General features: G+C 42.2%; 1 protein-coding gene and 2 non-coding genes across 6 annotated transcripts; all 3 read left to right on the top strand.

Annotated features, from left to right (window-relative positions):
* Nucleotides 1-1,589: 1,589 nt before the first annotated feature.
* Nucleotides 1,590-18,011, top strand: LOC103508380 (uncharacterized HIT-like protein slr1234). Of its 4 annotated transcripts, none has more exons than XM_026823844.1 (5): nucleotides 1,592-1,701; nucleotides 1,949-2,081; nucleotides 5,062-5,166; nucleotides 5,740-5,878; nucleotides 6,070-6,563. In XM_026823844.1, the coding sequence occupies exons 1-5, from the start codon at nucleotides 1,637-1,639 to the stop codon at nucleotides 6,090-6,092; spliced, it is 465 nt and encodes a 154-aa protein (XP_026679645.1). In that variant the 5' UTR covers nucleotides 1,592-1,636; the 3' UTR covers nucleotides 6,093-6,563. The 4 variants fall into 4 exon arrangements, with proteins under 4 accessions (XP_017300498.1, XP_026679684.1, XP_026679645.1 ...); XM_017444952.2 differs by having other exon boundaries at nucleotides 1,593-1,701; nucleotides 5,740-5,896; nucleotides 6,088-6,563; XM_017445009.1 differs by lacking the exons at nucleotides 5,740-5,878; nucleotides 6,070-6,563 and adding an exon at nucleotides 17,799-18,011 and having other exon boundaries at nucleotides 1,590-1,701.
* On the top strand, nucleotides 8,806-8,877 carry Trnav-uac. The gene has a single exon. It is a non-coding gene; the product is annotated as a tRNA-Val (tRNA).
* Nucleotides 9,113-9,184, top strand: Trnav-uac. The gene has a single exon. It is a non-coding gene; the product is annotated as a tRNA-Val (tRNA).
* Nucleotides 18,012-18,017: the final 6 nt, after the last annotated feature.

The raw sequence follows: 18,017 nt of genomic DNA, 5'->3' as shown, positions 1-18,017 counted from the left end.
CACAAAGATACTTCTTCAGTGATTCAGCCAGCCTAGATAACTTGGTTGGTAGCACGTCTGCCTTGTAAGCGCTAGGCCGCGGGTTCCGGGTTCGAATCCCTCCACGGGGTATTTTATCCCAAAAGATAAGGTTCTTTCTCGGAACGACTGACTTCCTCCTATCCTGTCTTCCTTCTCTCTTCGTTTTCGTGATGATGAGACCTCCACGCACAAAACATCTTCTTCAGTGATTCAGCCAGCCTAGGTAACTTGGTTGGTAGCACGTCTGCCTTGTAAGCGCTAGGCCGCGGGTTCCGGGTTCGAATCCCTCAACGGCGTATTTTATCCCAAAAGATAAGGTTCGTTCTCGGAACGACTGGCTTTCTTCTATCCTGTCTTCCTTCTCTCTTCGTTTTCGTGATGATAAGACCATAGCAGTTACAGTTCCCTCTGTCAAACCTCTCCAAAAAGAGAAAGAGAGTACCTACGTGGTGTCCTTCCTCTTACTCTTAACTTCATGGTTTTCAATTACGTAGACACACATTAAACATTGCCTACATACCTATGTATACATCTACCTTTTGTTAGAATTTCGCTTATTGTTGAAATGTTTATAGTGAGTACTCAGTAACCTCTCCAAAAAGAGAAAGAGAGTACCTACGTGGTGTCCTTCCTCTTACTCTTAACTTCATGGTTTTCAATTACGTAGACACATATTGAACATTGCCTACATACCTTTTGTTAGAATTTCGCTTATTGTTGAAATGTTTATTGTAGTTTATAGTCAGTGCAATTTTGATCACACTACGGAAACGAAGAGAACAGCACTACTCTCTAAATTTATAAAAAGTTTAAGACGCTACACTTTTTTAAAAAGTTAATACCTAACTATATTTACCTATACCTATTTTAAAAAATATTATTATTAACTTAATACCTACTGTTTCAATAACCTCTCCAAAAAGAGAAAGAGAGTACCTACGTGGTGTCCTTCCTCTTACTCTTAACTTCATGGTTTTCAATTACGTAGACACATATTAAACATTGCCTACATACCTATGTAATATGTATACATCTCCCTTTTGTTAGAATTTCGCTTATTGTTGAAATGTTTATTGTAGTTTATAGTCAGTGCAATTTTGATCACAGTACGGAAACGAAGAGAACAACACTACTCTCTAAATTTATAAAAAGTTTAAGACGCTACACTTTTTAAAAAGTTAATACCTAACTATATTTACCTATACCTATTTTAAAAATATTATTATTATCTAACTTAATACCTACTGTTTCAATACCATTAGGTACCATTTTTTAAAAATATTATTAATTAATTAAATTAATCAAGATTAGGTTTTTAAGTATTACCCCCCATTACGATCTTTTTACGTGAAGCTTAAAATTAGGCTCCAATATCAGGCTTCAGACAGCAGTACCTTTAAGCTGATGGCCCACATTTAGAACACTCCTAAAGCAAGTATCTCCTCTTATACTTTATAAGTTTTTTTTTTTTTTTTTTTTTTTTTTTTTTTTTCATCATCCGTGATTTATTTTTTTTAATATTCACCTATAGGAAAGTGCCTAAATAGTTTTTTTTTATTCATTCTTAGACGACAGGACGTTAAATCCCATTCCCACAAATCCCCTTTCTACTAAAATGTTACTGAGGACATTCCCCGCTGGTAATTCCGCCCTGGTAGCGCTAGTGATTCAGCTGACTTGGTATGTGGCGCAGTCTAGCGGTGGAGAACAGAAACAGTCGTTCACGCAGAAATTGAAGCACCGGAACAACGGACTGTTCGACAAGATCGTCCGTAAAGAGGTGCCCTGTGATTTTCTCCATGAAGATGACTTGGTGAGTAGGTACCAACTTCATTAGATATAACTATTGCCTAGTCAGGGTAGCGCGTCTGTAAGCGCTAAGTCGCTAATTCGATCCCGGGGTTAGCTTTTTTCTTCAGCTGACTTGGTATGTGGCGCAGTCTAGCGGTGGAGAACAGAAACAGTCGGTCACGCAGAAATTGAAGCACCGGAACAACGGACTGTTCGATAAGATCGTTCGTAAAGAGGTGCCCTGTGATTTTCTCCATGAAGATGACTTGGTGAGTAGGTACCTACCTCATTAGATATAACCATTGCCTAGTTAGGGGAGCGCGTCTGTAAGCGCTAAGTCGCTAATTCGATCCCGAGGTTAGCTTTTTTTTCACCACCGAGGTAGGTAGCGCCTTGACCACTACACCACCGAGGTAGGTAGCGCCTTGACCACTACACCACCGAGGTAGGTATTCCATACCTCGGCTGGGATTGAACCCACGCCCTCCTGTTTACCAGGCGAGCGCCTTGACCACTACACCACCGAGGTAGGTAGCGCCTTGACCACTACACCACCGAGGTAGGTAGCGCCTTGACCACTACACCACCGAGGTAGGTAGCGCCTTGACCACTACACCACCGAGGTAGGTAGCGCCTTGACCACTACACCACCGAGGTAGGTAGCGCCTTGACCACTACACCACCGAGGTAGGTAGCGCCTTGACCACTACACCACCGAGGTAGGTAGCGCCTTGACCACTACACCACCGAGGTAGGTAGCGCCTTGACCACTACACCACCGAGGTAGGTAGCGCCTTGACCACTACACCACCGAGGTAGGTAGCGCCTTGACCACTACACCACCGAGGTAGGTATTCCATACCTCGGCTGGGATTGAACCCACGCCCTCCTGTTTACCAGGCGAGCGCCTTGACCACTACACCACCGAGGTAGGTAGCGCCTTGACCACTACACCACCGAGGTAGGTAGCGCCTTGACCACTACACCACCGAGGTAGGTAGCGCCTTGACCACTACACCACCGAGGTAGGTAGCGCCTTGACCACTACACCACCGAGGTAGGTAGCGCCTTGACCACTACACCACCGAGGTAGGTAGCGCCTTGACCACTACACCACCGAGGTAGGTAGCGCCTTGACCACTACACCACCGAGGTAGGTAGCGCCTTGACCACTACACCACCGAGGTAGGTAGCGCCTTGACCACTACACCACCGAGGTAGGTAGCGCCTTGACCACTACACCACCGAGGTAGGTATTCCATACCTCGGCTGGGATTGAACCCACGCCCTCCTGTTTACCAGGCGAGCGCCTTGACCACTACACCACCGAGGTAGGTAGCGCCTTGACCACTACACCACCGAGGTAGGTAGCGCCTTGACCACTACACCACCGAGGTAGGTAGCGCCTTGACCACTACACCACCGAGGTAGGTAGCGCCTTGACCACTACACCACCGAGGTAGGTAGCGCCTTGACCACTACACCACCGAGGTAGGTAGCGCCTTGACCACTACACCACCGAGGTAGGTAGCGCCTTGACCACTACACCACCGAGGTAGGTAGCGCCTTGACCACTACACCACCGAGGTAGGTAGCGCCTTGACCACTACACCACCGAGGTAGGTAGCGCCTTGACCACTACACCACCGAGGTAGGTATTCCATACCTCGGCTGGGATTGAACCCACGCCCTCCTGTTTACCAGGCGAGCGCCTTGACCACTACACCACCGAGGTAGGTAGCGCCTTGACCACTACACCACCGAGGTAGGTAGCGCCTTGACCACTACACCACCGAGGTAGGTAGCGCCTTGACCACTACACCACCGAGGTAGGTAGCGCCTTGACCACTACACCACCGAGGTAGGTAGCGCCTTGACCACTACACCACCGAGGTAGGTAGCGCCTTGACCACTACACCACCGAGGTAGGTAGCGCCTTGACCACTACACCACCGAGGTAGGTAGCGCCTTGACCACTACACCACCGAGGTAGGTAGCGCCTTGACCACTACACCACCGAGGTAGGTAGCGCCTTGACCACTACACCACCGAGGTAGGTATTCCATACCTCGGCTGGGATTGAACCCACGCCCTCCTGTTTACCAGGCGAGCGCCTTGACCACTACACCACCGAGGTAGGTAGCGCCTTGACCACTACACCACCGAGGTAGGTAGCGCCTTGACCACTACACCACCGAGGTAGGTAGCGCCTTGACCACTACACCACCGAGGTAGGTAGCGCCTTGACCACTACACCACCGAGGTAGGTAGCGCCTTGACCACTACACCACCGAGGTAGGTAGCGCCTTGACCACTACACCACCGAGGTAGGTAGCGCCTTGACCACTACACCACCGAGGTAGGTAGCGCCTTGACCACTACACCACCGAGGTAGGTAGCGCCTTGACCACTACACCACCGAGGTAGGTAGCGCCTTGACCACTACACCACCGAGGTAGGTATTCCATACCTCGGCTGGGATTGAACCCACGCCCTCCTGTTTACCAGGCGAGCGCCTTGACCACTACACCACCGAGGTAGGTATTCCATACCTCGGCTGGGATTGAACCCACGCCCTCCTGTTTACCAGGCGAGCGCCTTGACCACTACACCACCGAGGCAGGTGGTGTAGTGGTCGATTTCGGAACGGAAATAATAGCAATAAAGACCGTGTACCCTCAACGTTCTGTCGAAAGATCAGGTTGGAAAATCAAAAGGAGTGTTTTCCTTTAGGGAAACTTTCGAAAACGGAATCGGTTCCTTTTGGAAACTGAAGTAGGCGCGCCTGTACTAACCATAGGAAATGCAAGATTGCGCGCCATCGGAATCGGTTCCTTTTCTGAAAGTTTCCCGAAGGTCAGCTCCTATGGCGTACGGTCACTGCGCTCGCCTTGCACGCGGGAGACCCGGGTTCGATTCCCGGCGGGATCAAGAAATTTGTATCATGCAAATGTTTGATTCCGTGACTGGCCGTTACCGGGCCCACTCAGCCTCGTGAGGAAAATGAGTAGCTATGTAATATAAATGCGCATAGCGACCGGTGCGGTGCCAGCATGGTAGGTAATTGGGAGCTGGATTATTGCGATATATGTATTTGGAAAAATCCTACAATGCTGCAGTGAGCACCAAAGTTGTGAAATAATAACACAAAGAAAGACTTATTTTTATTATTTTTTTTTTTTCCCCTTAACTTGTGTGCCGAGCTTTGAATATTCCTAATCCTAAGTTGACCTACCCCTTGTATTTCAGTGTGTTGCATTCGATGACATTAATCCACAAGCCCCAGAACATTTCCTCGTGTTACCCAAGAAGAAAATCGTCAGTCTATCCCTAGCTGCAGATGAGGACGCAAAGGTTAGTTTTCTTTTAACTATCCAAGCTTGGAGGGTTTCACGTTTATCTCGTAAGCGCTAGGTCTTGGGTTTGATTCCCAGACAGTGCGAACTTTCGGTCTGCCGCACATTGGAAGCGTAGTAGCGCGGATGAGCGCAATACTGCCTGAAAACTCAGGCCCGTCTCAAATTCGACGCGTAGACGCGCTATTTGAAGTCTAGCGTCTACGCGTGCAGTGAGACCAGCCTGGAACCTATGAAAATGATATAGACTCTGGAGTCGAGCGACGAGCGACTTAGGTCTCGTAGTGTGTGAAAGGCCTGTATCATTTTCATAGGTTTGGATTTTCAAGCAGCATCGCGTGAAACCGCGCGACAAAGTAGTGCGCGCTTCTAATGTGCGACAGGCTTAACAGATAAGATTCGGTATTGGAACGGCTTATCCTATTCTGTCTTCCTTCTCTATTCAGGCTGAAATCGGGACAATAAAACCTGTTTCGGGAGTTCTCTCTATGATCGAGTCTAGTATGTGAGAGGTCTGTAGTCTCAAATGTTTTTAATCAATAAATTTTCCTCGTGATTTGTCACGTTTCAGATACTGGGTCACCTGATGATAGTGGCCAAGAAGGTAGCTGCCAAGAAGTTAATCAGAAATTACAGGGTGGTAGTCAACAATGGATGGGAGGCCGTCCAATTCTCCGGACATCTGCACCTCCATGTGTTGGGTGGAAGACCACTGCATTGGCCCCCGGGTTAGGAATCTACCCTGAGAGAACTGACTGAGGAATCTGCTAGTGCAGCGGTTCCCAAACTTTTTCCCCCCCTACGCGGCCCCTTTTTTTCAATTCTGAAGGCTCCGCGGCCCCTTTACTATATTTTAACTGTTCTTTCCGAGGGTCGCGAAGTTCTTCATGGCCTGGAAGACCACTGCATTGGCCCCCGGGTTAGGAATCTACCCTGAGAGAACTGACTGAGGAATCTGCTAGTGCAGCGGTTCCCAAACTTCTTTTTCCCTACGCGGCCCCTTTTTTTCAATTGTGAAGGCTCCGCGGCCCCTTTACTATATTTTAACTGTTCTTTCCGAGGGTCGCGAAGTCCTTCATGGCACCCTCTAGGGGGCGCGGACCCCAGTTTGGGAATCACTGTGCTAGAGAAATTATTCCTAACGGATGGTAGAAGTGGCGGTAGAGCGGTATAACTTACAAACAAAATACTTTGTGATACTTTTATTTTGACGAATTGTTTTTTAATAGTTGGTAGACTTTAAGATTAAGATAAGTTTTGGTCAGGACGACAATAACCGTGATCGTTCAATAAAAATTGTTGATTCATAATAATCGTTGGCCAGCCTAGTTAGCTTGGTTGGTAGCGCGTCTGCCTTGTAAGCGCTAGGCCGCGGGTTCGGTTCCCGCCCGGGGGCGGATTTTCTCCTGAACGGATATAATGTTCTTTCTCGGAACGGCTGACTTTCTCCTATCCTGTCTTCCTTTTCTCTACGATTTCGGGACGACAAGACCTTAGCTTCGGTTCCCGCCCGGGGGCGGATTTTCTCCTGAACGGATATAATGTTCTTTCTCGGAACGGCTGACTTTCTCCTATCCTGTCTTCCTTCTCTCTACGATTTCGGGACGAAAAGACCATAGCAGTTTTACAGTTCCCTCTGTCAAACTTTTGGTGAAAGATAAAATAATAAAGATTACGAGTCGTCCCGATTTAAATCTTGCTAATGGCCGGGGTCCACAAAGTGAGGCCGAGTCCACTCGGTTTAAGTTAAACTCTTAGATTAAACAATCTGATTGGTTGATTTCGAAAAAATACAGAAAATCAGATTATGTAATCCAAAAGTAAAACTTGAATGGAGTTTAAACTCACTTTGTGGAGTCGACCATAAGTTAAATCTTGCTAATGGCCGGGGTCCACAAAGTGAGGCCGAGTCCACTCGGTTTAAGTTAAACTCTTAGATTAAACAATCTGATTGGTGGATTTCGAAAAAATACAGAAAATCAGATTATGTAATCCAAAAGTAAAACTTAAATGGAGTTTAAACTCACACTGTGGAGTCGGTCATGAGTACTATAGGTACCTACAAGTTGAGAAGTTCGATAAATAAATGAAAACATATTTGTACAGTTTAAAAACAATGATTGTGAGACGTTTTTCTGTGCAGCATTGCAGTCAAATAATGTACCACTTTGGGGTGGGGTTAATGGGGTCGGGGGGCTATGTCAAATGGGGATACTTTTATGTATAAGAGTGGGGTCATGTACTGTCAGACAGGGTCAATGGGAACAGATGTCATTTTGTCATTTCGGGAGTTCGGAGTGATAAAGATATTGACAAATGGGGCTGAATTGAGTCTCATTTGTTTAACCTAAATTTTTACTGTTTGTTTCTTGTAAAAGTCGTTTTTATATGGAGGAGTGTTTGTTTTCTAGCTGTAGGTAATAGCAGTTATGAAGATATAGAGTTATAGACTATACCGTATTAGAATATTTAGATTACAAAAGAAGAAGAAAAAGTGGCGCTACCTAGCGGACGAAAAAGACAACTGCCTGAAGTCTGACGTCACACATCTTTGAACTTTTTCATTAGAGGGGAAAATAAAAATTGAATTTTCTACCTTTTAGGTACAGTTGTAATTTTTTCGGAAATTTGACCTCAGATTAGGATTTTTCACAACTTTTTACATAGGAATCGACCATTTATTTATAATTTTTACCCATTTGCAACTGCTCCATTCCTCTTTCTACTCCTCTTCTGTCTTCTGTTTCTGTTTTTCTCTCTCTTCTTCTTTCTCTTCATTGCGCCCTTAGATTCAGTTCTACAATTTCACACGAGTCATTTCTCTATCTCCCTCTCTTCCTCTTCCTCAATCTTAGTCTTCATGAAGTCCTTATTTCAAGAAGAAAATGAAAGGGAAGGAGAAAGAGAAGAATGAAAGGAAAGGAGAAAGAGAAGAAGAAAGGGGAGGAGAAAGAGAAGAAGAAACGGGAGGAGAAAGAGAAGAAGAAAAAGAAAGGGGAGGAGAAAGGGAAGAATGAAAGGAAAGGAGAAAGAGAAGAATGAAAGGGAAGGAGAAAGAGAAGAATGAAAGGAAAGGAGAAAGAGAAGAAGAAAGGGGAAGAGAAAGAAGAAGAAAGGGGAGGAGAAAGAGAAGAAGAAAAAGAAAGGGGAGGAGAAAGAGAAGGAGTGAGTGACGCAAAAGAAAGCGGGGGGGAAGCGTGATAATGGCGTGAAACGCTCATGTACCTTTTTACGAAAACAATATTCTGTCAATCAATCTTGTCTCTTTCTTCCTCCCTCTCCCTCCATCATCCATCTATCTCTCTCTTTCTTCCTTACGATCATCTTCACTCACACTTAAAGGCACAACAACGTTGTGGGAATTTTTTCCAGCGAAAAATACCACAACAACAATATAATATTCATATTATGAAACTATGTGGAAAATTGCACCACAACCAGACTGTTGGTGTCATCAGAGTTTCATGTTTGTGTGTGGGGAGAGGGAGGAGCATTGAAATGAAACTCGAGAGCTGTTTAGTAAACCGTCACTATAACGTCTTTAAGCTCCCTTTCGTCTCCTTCCCTTCAATTTCAACAGTTTCAGCACTAAGGCGGATATAGTAATTTAATTTATTTGTTCGATAAATTTCCCGGGGATCCCATGGCGTAATGGTCACTGCGCTCGCCTTACACGCGGGGGACCCGGGTTCGATTCCCGGCGGGGTCAAGAAATTTGTATCACGCAAATGTCTGATTCAGAAATTTATGCACTACATAAATTTCTGCGACAGAGCTTAAGGAATAGTTAGTAAGTACAATGTGTACCAAACAATAGGGACCTAAGTAGATAAAAAGAAATATTCTCTTAGCTAGGTATTCCAAGTACACAAGGTACGATGTACCTACATACCTACCTACAGTGTAGTCACAATTTAATTTATTTGTTCGATAAATTTCCCGGGGATCCCATGGCGTAATGGTCACTGCGCTCGCCTTACACGCGGGGGACCCGGGTTCAATTCCCGGCGGGGTCAAGAAATTTGTATCACGGAAATGATTGATTCAGAAATTTATGCACAACATAAATTTCTGCGACAGAGCTTAAGGAATAGTTAGTAAGTACAATGTGTACCAAACAATAGGGACCAAAGTAGATAAAAAGAAATATTCTCTTAGCTAGGTATTCCAAGTACACAAGGTATGTAGGTACATCCTACCTACAGTGTAGTCATTCTCAAACCTATTTTCAAATCTACGCTTGACTTAACTTTTCAATCGGTGGCAGAAAAAAAGAGGGGGAGAAAAACCACCAAAAATGAGTGGTATAAATCAGAAACTTAGAGCACAACACAAGCTCGGTACATAAATTTTTATCCGACTATGGAGGTCGGTACGTACGCAAAGTTCAAGTCAAAAGTTGAACTTTTTCGAAACTCTTTAACAATCCAAAAATGTACGTTTTTACCTGAAAATCTGGTTATACGGGGTGGTCTCAAGACTCAAGGTGGATGTAAAAATCTCTACGAAATGTTCAAATGTGAAATTTTATCTTTACCAAATTTCTTCACATATCGAACGAAAAAACGCATGATCTACGAAGCGAATACAATAGTCCGTCCCTTATACCTTTTTATTACTATTGTAATAGTAAAGGGAGGACGGACAAATTAAATTGATTCCAAGGGCAAGGTAAACCTAGACCCTTGACAAACAGAGTGTCTCTGAAGCTGAAGGCATGTGATGTGTTCCAATTCACTCGACCCCGACTTTTTGGGGCTTTAGCTAAAGTTTTTATTGACGGGAGTTTTACCCTTCATTTGGCGATGGACAAGTTACCCGCCATGTCACATTAACCTTACCTTTTTTAAGTAGTCCTTCCATCTTTGATCACGACAGCGGTGACAGGGGACCCGTGGGCCCTCTTGACAATGCTACGCAACACACCTGATGAGGAAGTAATTATAGGTAGTACTTACTTACTTTACTTTCCGTGTCCTCTTCTTTCTCATCAAATCTTTCTTCCCCAGTAATTTGAGACGTAAATTGCTCTCTCATTTGCCGCAAGGAGATCTGCTGCTAAGGTTTTCAATTTAATTTAAGAGGTTTGACAAATATACTTTATCGTGGACACTCGTTGCTGTGTTGAAAGCCCAGAAAGCCGTTGTTGTGTCAGGTTGTAGAGCAGCCGCGGTAGACCTTCATGTACCTATTGACCGTTGCAATGAACTCTCCAGAATATGTAAGGTTTGACAAAGTAACTTTTTGTCAGGCGGAGTTGTGTTTGTAGGTCTTTTGGGCCACTAGGAAGCTATTTGCTATGAAAACTCATTTTTAGTATAGGAGGAAAGGAACAGCAGGTAAGTTGGGACAAAAAGAGAGGAGAGGTTGAGTTAAAGAAAGGAGAGGTTTCGTTAAAGAGAGGGGAGGTTGAGTTAAAGAGAGGGGAAGGTTGGGTTAGCACTTGGGAAGAAGGTTGGGTTAGCAGGAAGGTTTGGTGAGAAGGCAGGTTGAGAGGCAAAGTTTTGAGCGACACTTCGAAGGTTAAAAGAGTTCAAAACACTTTTGTATAACAAGGAAAGAGGGTGTTCGAGAGAAGAGGCAAGAACTGATGTAAAGAGAAGTTGGAACGAGGTAGATATTGATATAAAGAGAAGATGGAAAGGGGTAGAAAATGGTGTAAAGAGACAGAAATTGATAGAGTGATGGAAGAGAGAGGGAGTGAGTTAGAGAGAGAGAGATAGATAGTGATGGAAGAGGGAGAGAGAGAGAGCCTGATATTGGCGTGATAGACTTATGAAGTGTCATTCAATATCTTGAGACATTATAGTGAGGTGTTTGTGTTTGCATAGGGTAATAGAAAGCGGTGCTACATTATAATGGCATTGCCTGTCCTAGTTGTGTTAAAATAATGAGATTATTTGTCCTAGTTTGAGAGTCTAAAATCTAAATACTCTTCATTTTATACTCAGGTATAGAAATAGATAAACATAGATAAATGCGGATAAATCAACAAATGCGGATAAATCAACAACAGGTGCCGCACCGCAAGAGATGCTAGACCAAAATCTAGTAACATTAAATTGCACAATTTAATATTTTGCTACAGCACCAGCAGAGGGAGGGAGAGTGAGAGCGAAAGGAAAATGGGAAGAAAGGGAAGGAGAAAGAGAAGAAGAAGATGAAGAAAGGTAAGGAGAAAGAGAAGAAGAAGATGAAGAAAGGAAAGGAGAAAGACAAGGAGAAAGAGAAGAAGAAGATGAAGAAAGGTAAGAAGAAAGAGAAGAAGATGAAGAAAGGTAAGGAGAAAGAGAAGAAGATGAAGAAAGGAAAGGAGAAAGAGAAGAAGAAGATGAAGAAAGGAAAGGAGAAAGACAAGGAGAAAGAAAGGGATAAAGAGAAGAATGAAAGGAAAGGAGAAAGAGAATAATGAAAGGGAAGGAGAAAGAGAAGAAGAACGGATAGGAGAAGGAAAAGAAGAAAGGGAATGAGAAAGAGAAAGGAAGAAGAAAGGGAAGGATAAGAAGAAGTAGAAAGGGGAGGAGAAAGAGAAGAAGAAGAAGAAGAAAGGGAAGGAGAGAGTGACGCAAAAGAAAGCGGGGGAAAGCGTGATAACGGCGTGAAACGCTCATGTACCTTTTTACGAAAACAATATTCTGTCAATCAATCTTGTCTCTTTCTTCCTTTCTCTCCCTTCATTATCCATCTATCTCTCTCTTTCTTCCTTACGATCATCTTCACTGACACTTAAAGGCACAACAACGTTGTGTTTTGTATTCCAATAAAAAAAGCTCGAAAGGAGAAAATTCTCAATTCTTAGGTCAATATTCCTGGAACCTGAAAAAAAGGAAGATATGTACTTATCTCCCAATGAACTTATCATCACCTTATTTCTTCTCTGCCTCCCGTCTTTCCTCTCATTTCCCCCCTTATTCTTCTTTTCTTTTCATTTTTTAAGAGGTTTGATGGATTGAACTGTAGGTAACTGCTATAAGGTCTTATCGTCCCGAAAGCGAAGAGAGAACAGGGAAGACAAGAGAGGATCTATTTGTGTTATAAATTAAAATTTAATAATAATAATAATAATAACAATAATACACACACTTGTTTAAAAAATTCCTTGAATACCAATATGTATAGGTACCTAGCTCTGGTTGTTGCTGTTGCTTCCCTCTCCTAATATTATATTCTCCGGATGAAAAGTCAGTTCACCAATGTAGAATCATCACATCCACCGCGGGTTTGCCAAAAACTCACAAAATATTCACCAGATATTCACACCAGTTGAAATATTTCGCCTGTGTTTTCAACGCATCGTTTCGCTTTCAAAACGGAATTTTTTGAAACTCGAGAGCTGTTTAGTAAACCGTCGGTTTAGGTGGTAAATTGTTTTGCCAGAGGTCGATGCCATGGTTGACAGACAAATGTTGTTGTTGGTGTTCCAAATTGTCGAATTATCGATCCAAATTTGGATGCCCAAGTGTAAGAAGGTACTCGTAATTTTTAACTTTTCATCAAAATTTCCTTTAGGCATAATTTAGGGCAAACTCAAAAGTTTGGTTCGGGGCTGTGTTTCTTTGCCTTGCTGTTGCATTAAATAAATAGAGAAAAGAAACAGACTAAAAATCCTTGAACCGAAGACAGAAAAAAGTAATCAAATATTGGAACGTGAAAATCATCAAGACAAAAGAGACAAAATGGAAGACGAGAAAATATTAACATGGAAAAGTACGGTAGAGAAAATTCATTTGGAATAGTAGTTGTATTCTAGATTTCTATGTAGAAGATCAGGAAATGATTCAAAGGAGGTTCAAGTTGACTCCAGGGGACTGGAATTTGGAAAAGAGTTTTGATAGAGGGAAGTTTGACAACCGAGTTCTTATCATCTCGAAATCGAAGAGAGAAGGACAGGATAAGAGAAAACCAGCCTTTCCGGGAACGAACCTTATCTGTTTAGAATAAAGCCCGCCCGGGGCGGAAATCGAACCTACGACCCAGCGCTTACACAGCAGGCCCGCTACTTTCCATGCTAACTAGCATGACCTAAAGAGTTTCTGTGTCTCTACAAAATAAAAATCCCTGAATGTTTAAAACAACCACTAGACAGAAATACTGGATATAAAGTCGCTCTTCTGTAACAACCAACATCCACATTGACTTTGTCAATATTGCCCAGGAACAAAATACAAAGTCCTTCGTAGATTCGGAAAAGCTTAACCCATTAGGGCTGTTTGCCCCTACACCTGAGCCTCTAAGTGAGCTGTTAGCCCCTACACCAAAGCATCTGAGTGGGCTATTTGTGCATGAAGGCACATGTTGATTAAAGTCAAAAGAAGCTTCAGGCTGCACGACATGAGTGGAAAAAGGTGCAAATGAAATGCAAGAATGGGAGTGAAAGAACAAATGAGAGGCAGATTGTGTGGGTGTAGGAAATTGAAAATTTAGGAATAGATGGTACAATGACTTCAAATAATGCACGTACAATTTTTAATCATTTTACATGTTTATTAGTTAAATGCCTTGACTGTTTAAAACTTTGTTATTGTCCTGAAGAGACTAAGCAGTCTCATGAAGGCAAAGGAATAAAGTACAAAGTCCTTGGTAAACTTGGAGCTTGTGTGAAAGAAAATAATAGTCTGTCTTCAAAGTTTTATTTAGTCTTCAAAGCGTTCACAATAGAGGAAGAGAAGCGTCTGGAAATAACTAGCAACTTTGTTTTAACAGTTTTACACATAAACGCTAGACAATAGAAATCGATTTAGACTCTTCCAAGTTTTTCTATTTCTGTATTTTTCTTCTTCGTTCTCTTCTCCTTCTTCCCTTTTCTTAGATACGTAGTTAACTGTTTTTAAAAGTAGGTGAGAGGATGAATGAACAATAGTAATACTACTCTCCTGAGCACAAAACTGCCTCTTGAATAGATTTAGATGCATCGTCACTCGTATTTATACATAGGTAGATTGTTTTTAAAAGTAGGTGAGAGGATGAATGAACAATAGTAATACTACTCTCCTGAGCACAAAACTGCCTCTTGAATAGATTTAGATGCCTCGTCACTCGTATTTATACATAGGTAGATCTACCTATTCGTAAACGTGCACGCATTCTACGGATGTGACTTTTGGAGAGTATTTCAAGGTGGAAAAAAAGAGGTTTGAGAGTGGGAACTGTAGGTAAATGCTAAGGACTTTTCATCCCGAAACTGAACAGAGAAGGAAGAGAGGATAGGAGAAAGCCAGCCGAGAATGAACCTTATTTGGTTAGGAGAAAATCCGCCCCGGGTGGGAATCGAACTTGCTACCTAGCGCTTACAAAGATAAATACGCTCGCTCTTGTACCAATTAGAATTACTACAAGAATGAAAGGAAAGGAGAAAGAGAAGAAGAAAGGGGAGGAGAAAGAGAAGAAGAAAGGGGCCTTATTTGGTTAGGAGAAAATCCGCCCCGGGTGGGAATCGAACTTGCTACCTAGCGCTTACAAGGATAAATACGCTCGCTCTTGTACCAATTTCCTTATTTGGTTAGGAGAAAATCCGCCCCGGGTGGGAATCGAACTTGCTACCTAGCGCTTACAAGGATAAATACGCTCGCTCTTGTACTAATTAGAATTACTACGTCTTTTTCCAGAGATCATCATAAACCTGGAACCTGATTCATCCAGCCCTGTCTCAGTGTACCAATTTGAATTACTACGTCTTTTTCCAGAGATCATCATAAACCTGGAACCTGATTCATCCAGCCCTGTCTCAACATGGTAGTGATATTTCCCCGTACGGTCCTGGATATTTGTGTATTTTCAATTCCATATTACACTCCAGAAGATTCAAAGTAAGAGAAAAAAGGAGAAGGAGAAGAAAAGGAGGAGAAGGAGAAGTAGAGAAATGTAAGTTTTTATTTTTCCTTGAAACGGATTTCCTCGCTGAGAAATTTTCTTGTTCTGAATAACCTGAAGGAAATGCAAGGAAACATTTTTCCATTGTTTTTTTTTATTCTTTCTATTTTTAAGTATAAAATAATACATAATAATGTGCTGGATGTAACGTGTATATTTTATATTCGTGCAATGGAGAAACTGTAATGAGAAAATAATGGAAAACCAAAGCCACGAAATAAAAGCTCTCTCTGTGTGTGGATGGTGTACTCTAATGTCGAGAGCTTTTGAGTACATATTACAGTATATTACCTACAGATTACAGTGTGAGAACCCTTTTGACTCTACTTGTAATTCTCACTCGTTCAACAATGGGTACAAGAAGTAGATACCATTTCTATACCAATCTCCATTCACCTTCTCACAAAAACATAACAATTTAAGAAGATTTGTAAGTTAATTTAAAAAGATTTGTAAGAAGGACGTGTTCTAATTCAAGAGTTTTGTCTACCCTTTGGGATCAATTCCAATTGTAAATTCGATAATCTACAACCCTATAACAACAATTCACTGCACGTCTTAGGTTCAAGGTTAAAGGTATGAAAGACTCGCAAACGACAAGATAATAATATTATCGGACAAGATAATAATATTATCGGATATTAGGACCAATCGGATATAATATTATATCCGATTCCACATAATCATGAATCGATTGAATCCACAAACCCCAAATATTCCAATTTGAGTGCACAGAATTGACAGAGCCCTACACTTCCAGAAGCAAAAGCCTGTTTCTACATATCATTTTCTCTGTACCTTCTTCTATTTTCTTGTCTAAAGGTCAGCCACTCACTATCAGGTAGACCTGACAGGTACACCTGATCAGGTCCACCTTTCAGATCTACATGATACCTGATGAGCACACACACTATAAGGTAGACCTGACTGTCGACATCGTGGACGCTAACGGAATATGTTGTACATGGAATACAAAGGAAAAGAACACAAAGATCAGCCGTACCTGTCAGGTCTACCAGATAGAGAGTGACTGGCCAAAGTAACCTAACCTCTAATGAAGTTAGCCATCGATTCCACATAATCATGAATCGATTGAATCCACAAACCCCAAATATTCCAATTTGAGTGCACAGAATTGACAGAGCCCTACACTTCCGGGGAGCAAAAGCCTGTTTCTACATATCATTTTCTCTGTACCTTCTTCTATTTTCTTGTCTAAAGGTCAGTCACTCACTATCAGGTAGACCTGACAGGTACACCTGATCAGGTCCACCTTTCAGATCTACATGATACCTGATGAGCACACACACTATAAGGTAGACCTGACTGTCGACATCGTGGAAGCTAACGGAATACGTTATACATGAGTTAGCCATGGATTTCACACGCACACAAGCTTCTAGTTATGCAACCCGATACCCTCGACGTCGATGTAACCTCGTGATGACGTGCCGCCTTGAAACGGATTTCCTCGCTGAGAAATTTTCTTGTTCTGAATAACCTGAAGGAAATGCAAGGAAACATTTTTCCATTGTTTTGTGAAAGAACAAATGAGAGGCAGATTGTGTGGGTGTAGGAAATTGAAAATTTAGGAATAGGTGGTACAATGACTTCAAATAATGCACGTACAATTTTTAATCATTTTACATGTTTATTAAATGCCTAGACTGTTTACAACTTTGTACTTATTAGTTACTATTTATTATTGTCCTGAAGAGACTAAGCAGTCTGAGCACACAGAGATCAAGCCAAAAACTTTGAAACCGGGAATCGAACCCTTGGAGTATTGAATTAGTTTCAACTACCTAAATTACCTACAAGTAGTATGTTTTTGTCAGATGACAAAGAACGAAATTACTCAGAATCATCATCGCAATATTTGGAGTCCTGTAGCAAGTTTCTACACTTTAGCATTATTCGAGCTCAAAGAACAAAATTACTCAGAATCATCATCGCAATATTTGGAGTCCTGTAGCAAGTTTCTACACTTTAGCATTATTCGAGCTTTTTTTCTGCAAAGTAAAAAGAACGGGGAGAAAAGGTAATTTTTATTTTCTAAATGTTTATTTTATAAAATTAGAAAATTGTATGTTTTTGAGTTATCGCAGTGCAGACTCTGCCATTGCCATTGTCGATCAATTTAATTTGTAGTAAATCACGTGTAGCTCCAGCTACAAAAATGGAAACCATTCCTCGTTTAGAACTTTGTGCAATATTATTATTGGCTAATTTGATAAAACCTATCTATGATTGTTACTCTACTAGATTTAAGGTAGAAAACTATGTTTGCTTTACTGACTCTACAGTGGCTTTGTGTTGGGTACATGGAACCCCGCCTCAGGGAAATGTTTTTGTGGCCAACCGAGTCAGTAAATTACAACAAACCATAGATTGTGAACGTTTATTCCATGTGAGTGGGACAGACAATCCAGCAGATTGTGTATCTCGTGGCGAGTTACCTGCTCAGTTTGTAGAGAATGAGCTTTATTTTCATGGTCCAAGTTGGTTAAAGCAAGATATGGCAAATTGGCCTATCAAAAAATATGCTGACTTAAAAGGGGTGACTAATGAGGGCCCTGAAAGTAAAGCAATTCCTGTTTTGGTGGGAACTAAAGTTCCTAATTTGGTAAACCCCTTTAAGGATTTATTTGAAAAAATTTCTGATTGGTTTAAATTGATTAAAATAATTATTCTTGTATTAAAATTCATGAAAAAATTACCTTTGGATAATAAAAGGCCAGGCAATAATTTGTGTTTCAGATACTGGGTCACCTGATGATAGTGGCCAAGAAGGTAGCTGCCAAGAAGTTAATCAGAAATTACAGGGTGGTTGTGAACAACGGATGGGAGGCGGTGCAATTCTCCGGACATCTGCACCTCCATGTGTTGGGTGGAAGACCACTGCATTGGCCCCCGGGTTAGGAATCTACCCTGAGAGAACTGACTGAGGAATCTGCTAGTGCAGCGGTTCCCAAACTT

This window comes from Diaphorina citri, unplaced genomic scaffold (assembly GCF_000475195.1).
Source record: "Diaphorina citri unplaced genomic scaffold, Diaci psyllid genome assembly version 1.1 scaffold2, whole genome shotgun sequence".
Taxonomy (NCBI): domain Eukaryota; kingdom Metazoa; phylum Arthropoda; class Insecta; order Hemiptera; family Psyllidae; genus Diaphorina; species Diaphorina citri.
Note: the sequence above shows the minus strand (reverse complement) of the source record. Positions and strands in the feature narration are given on the sequence as shown.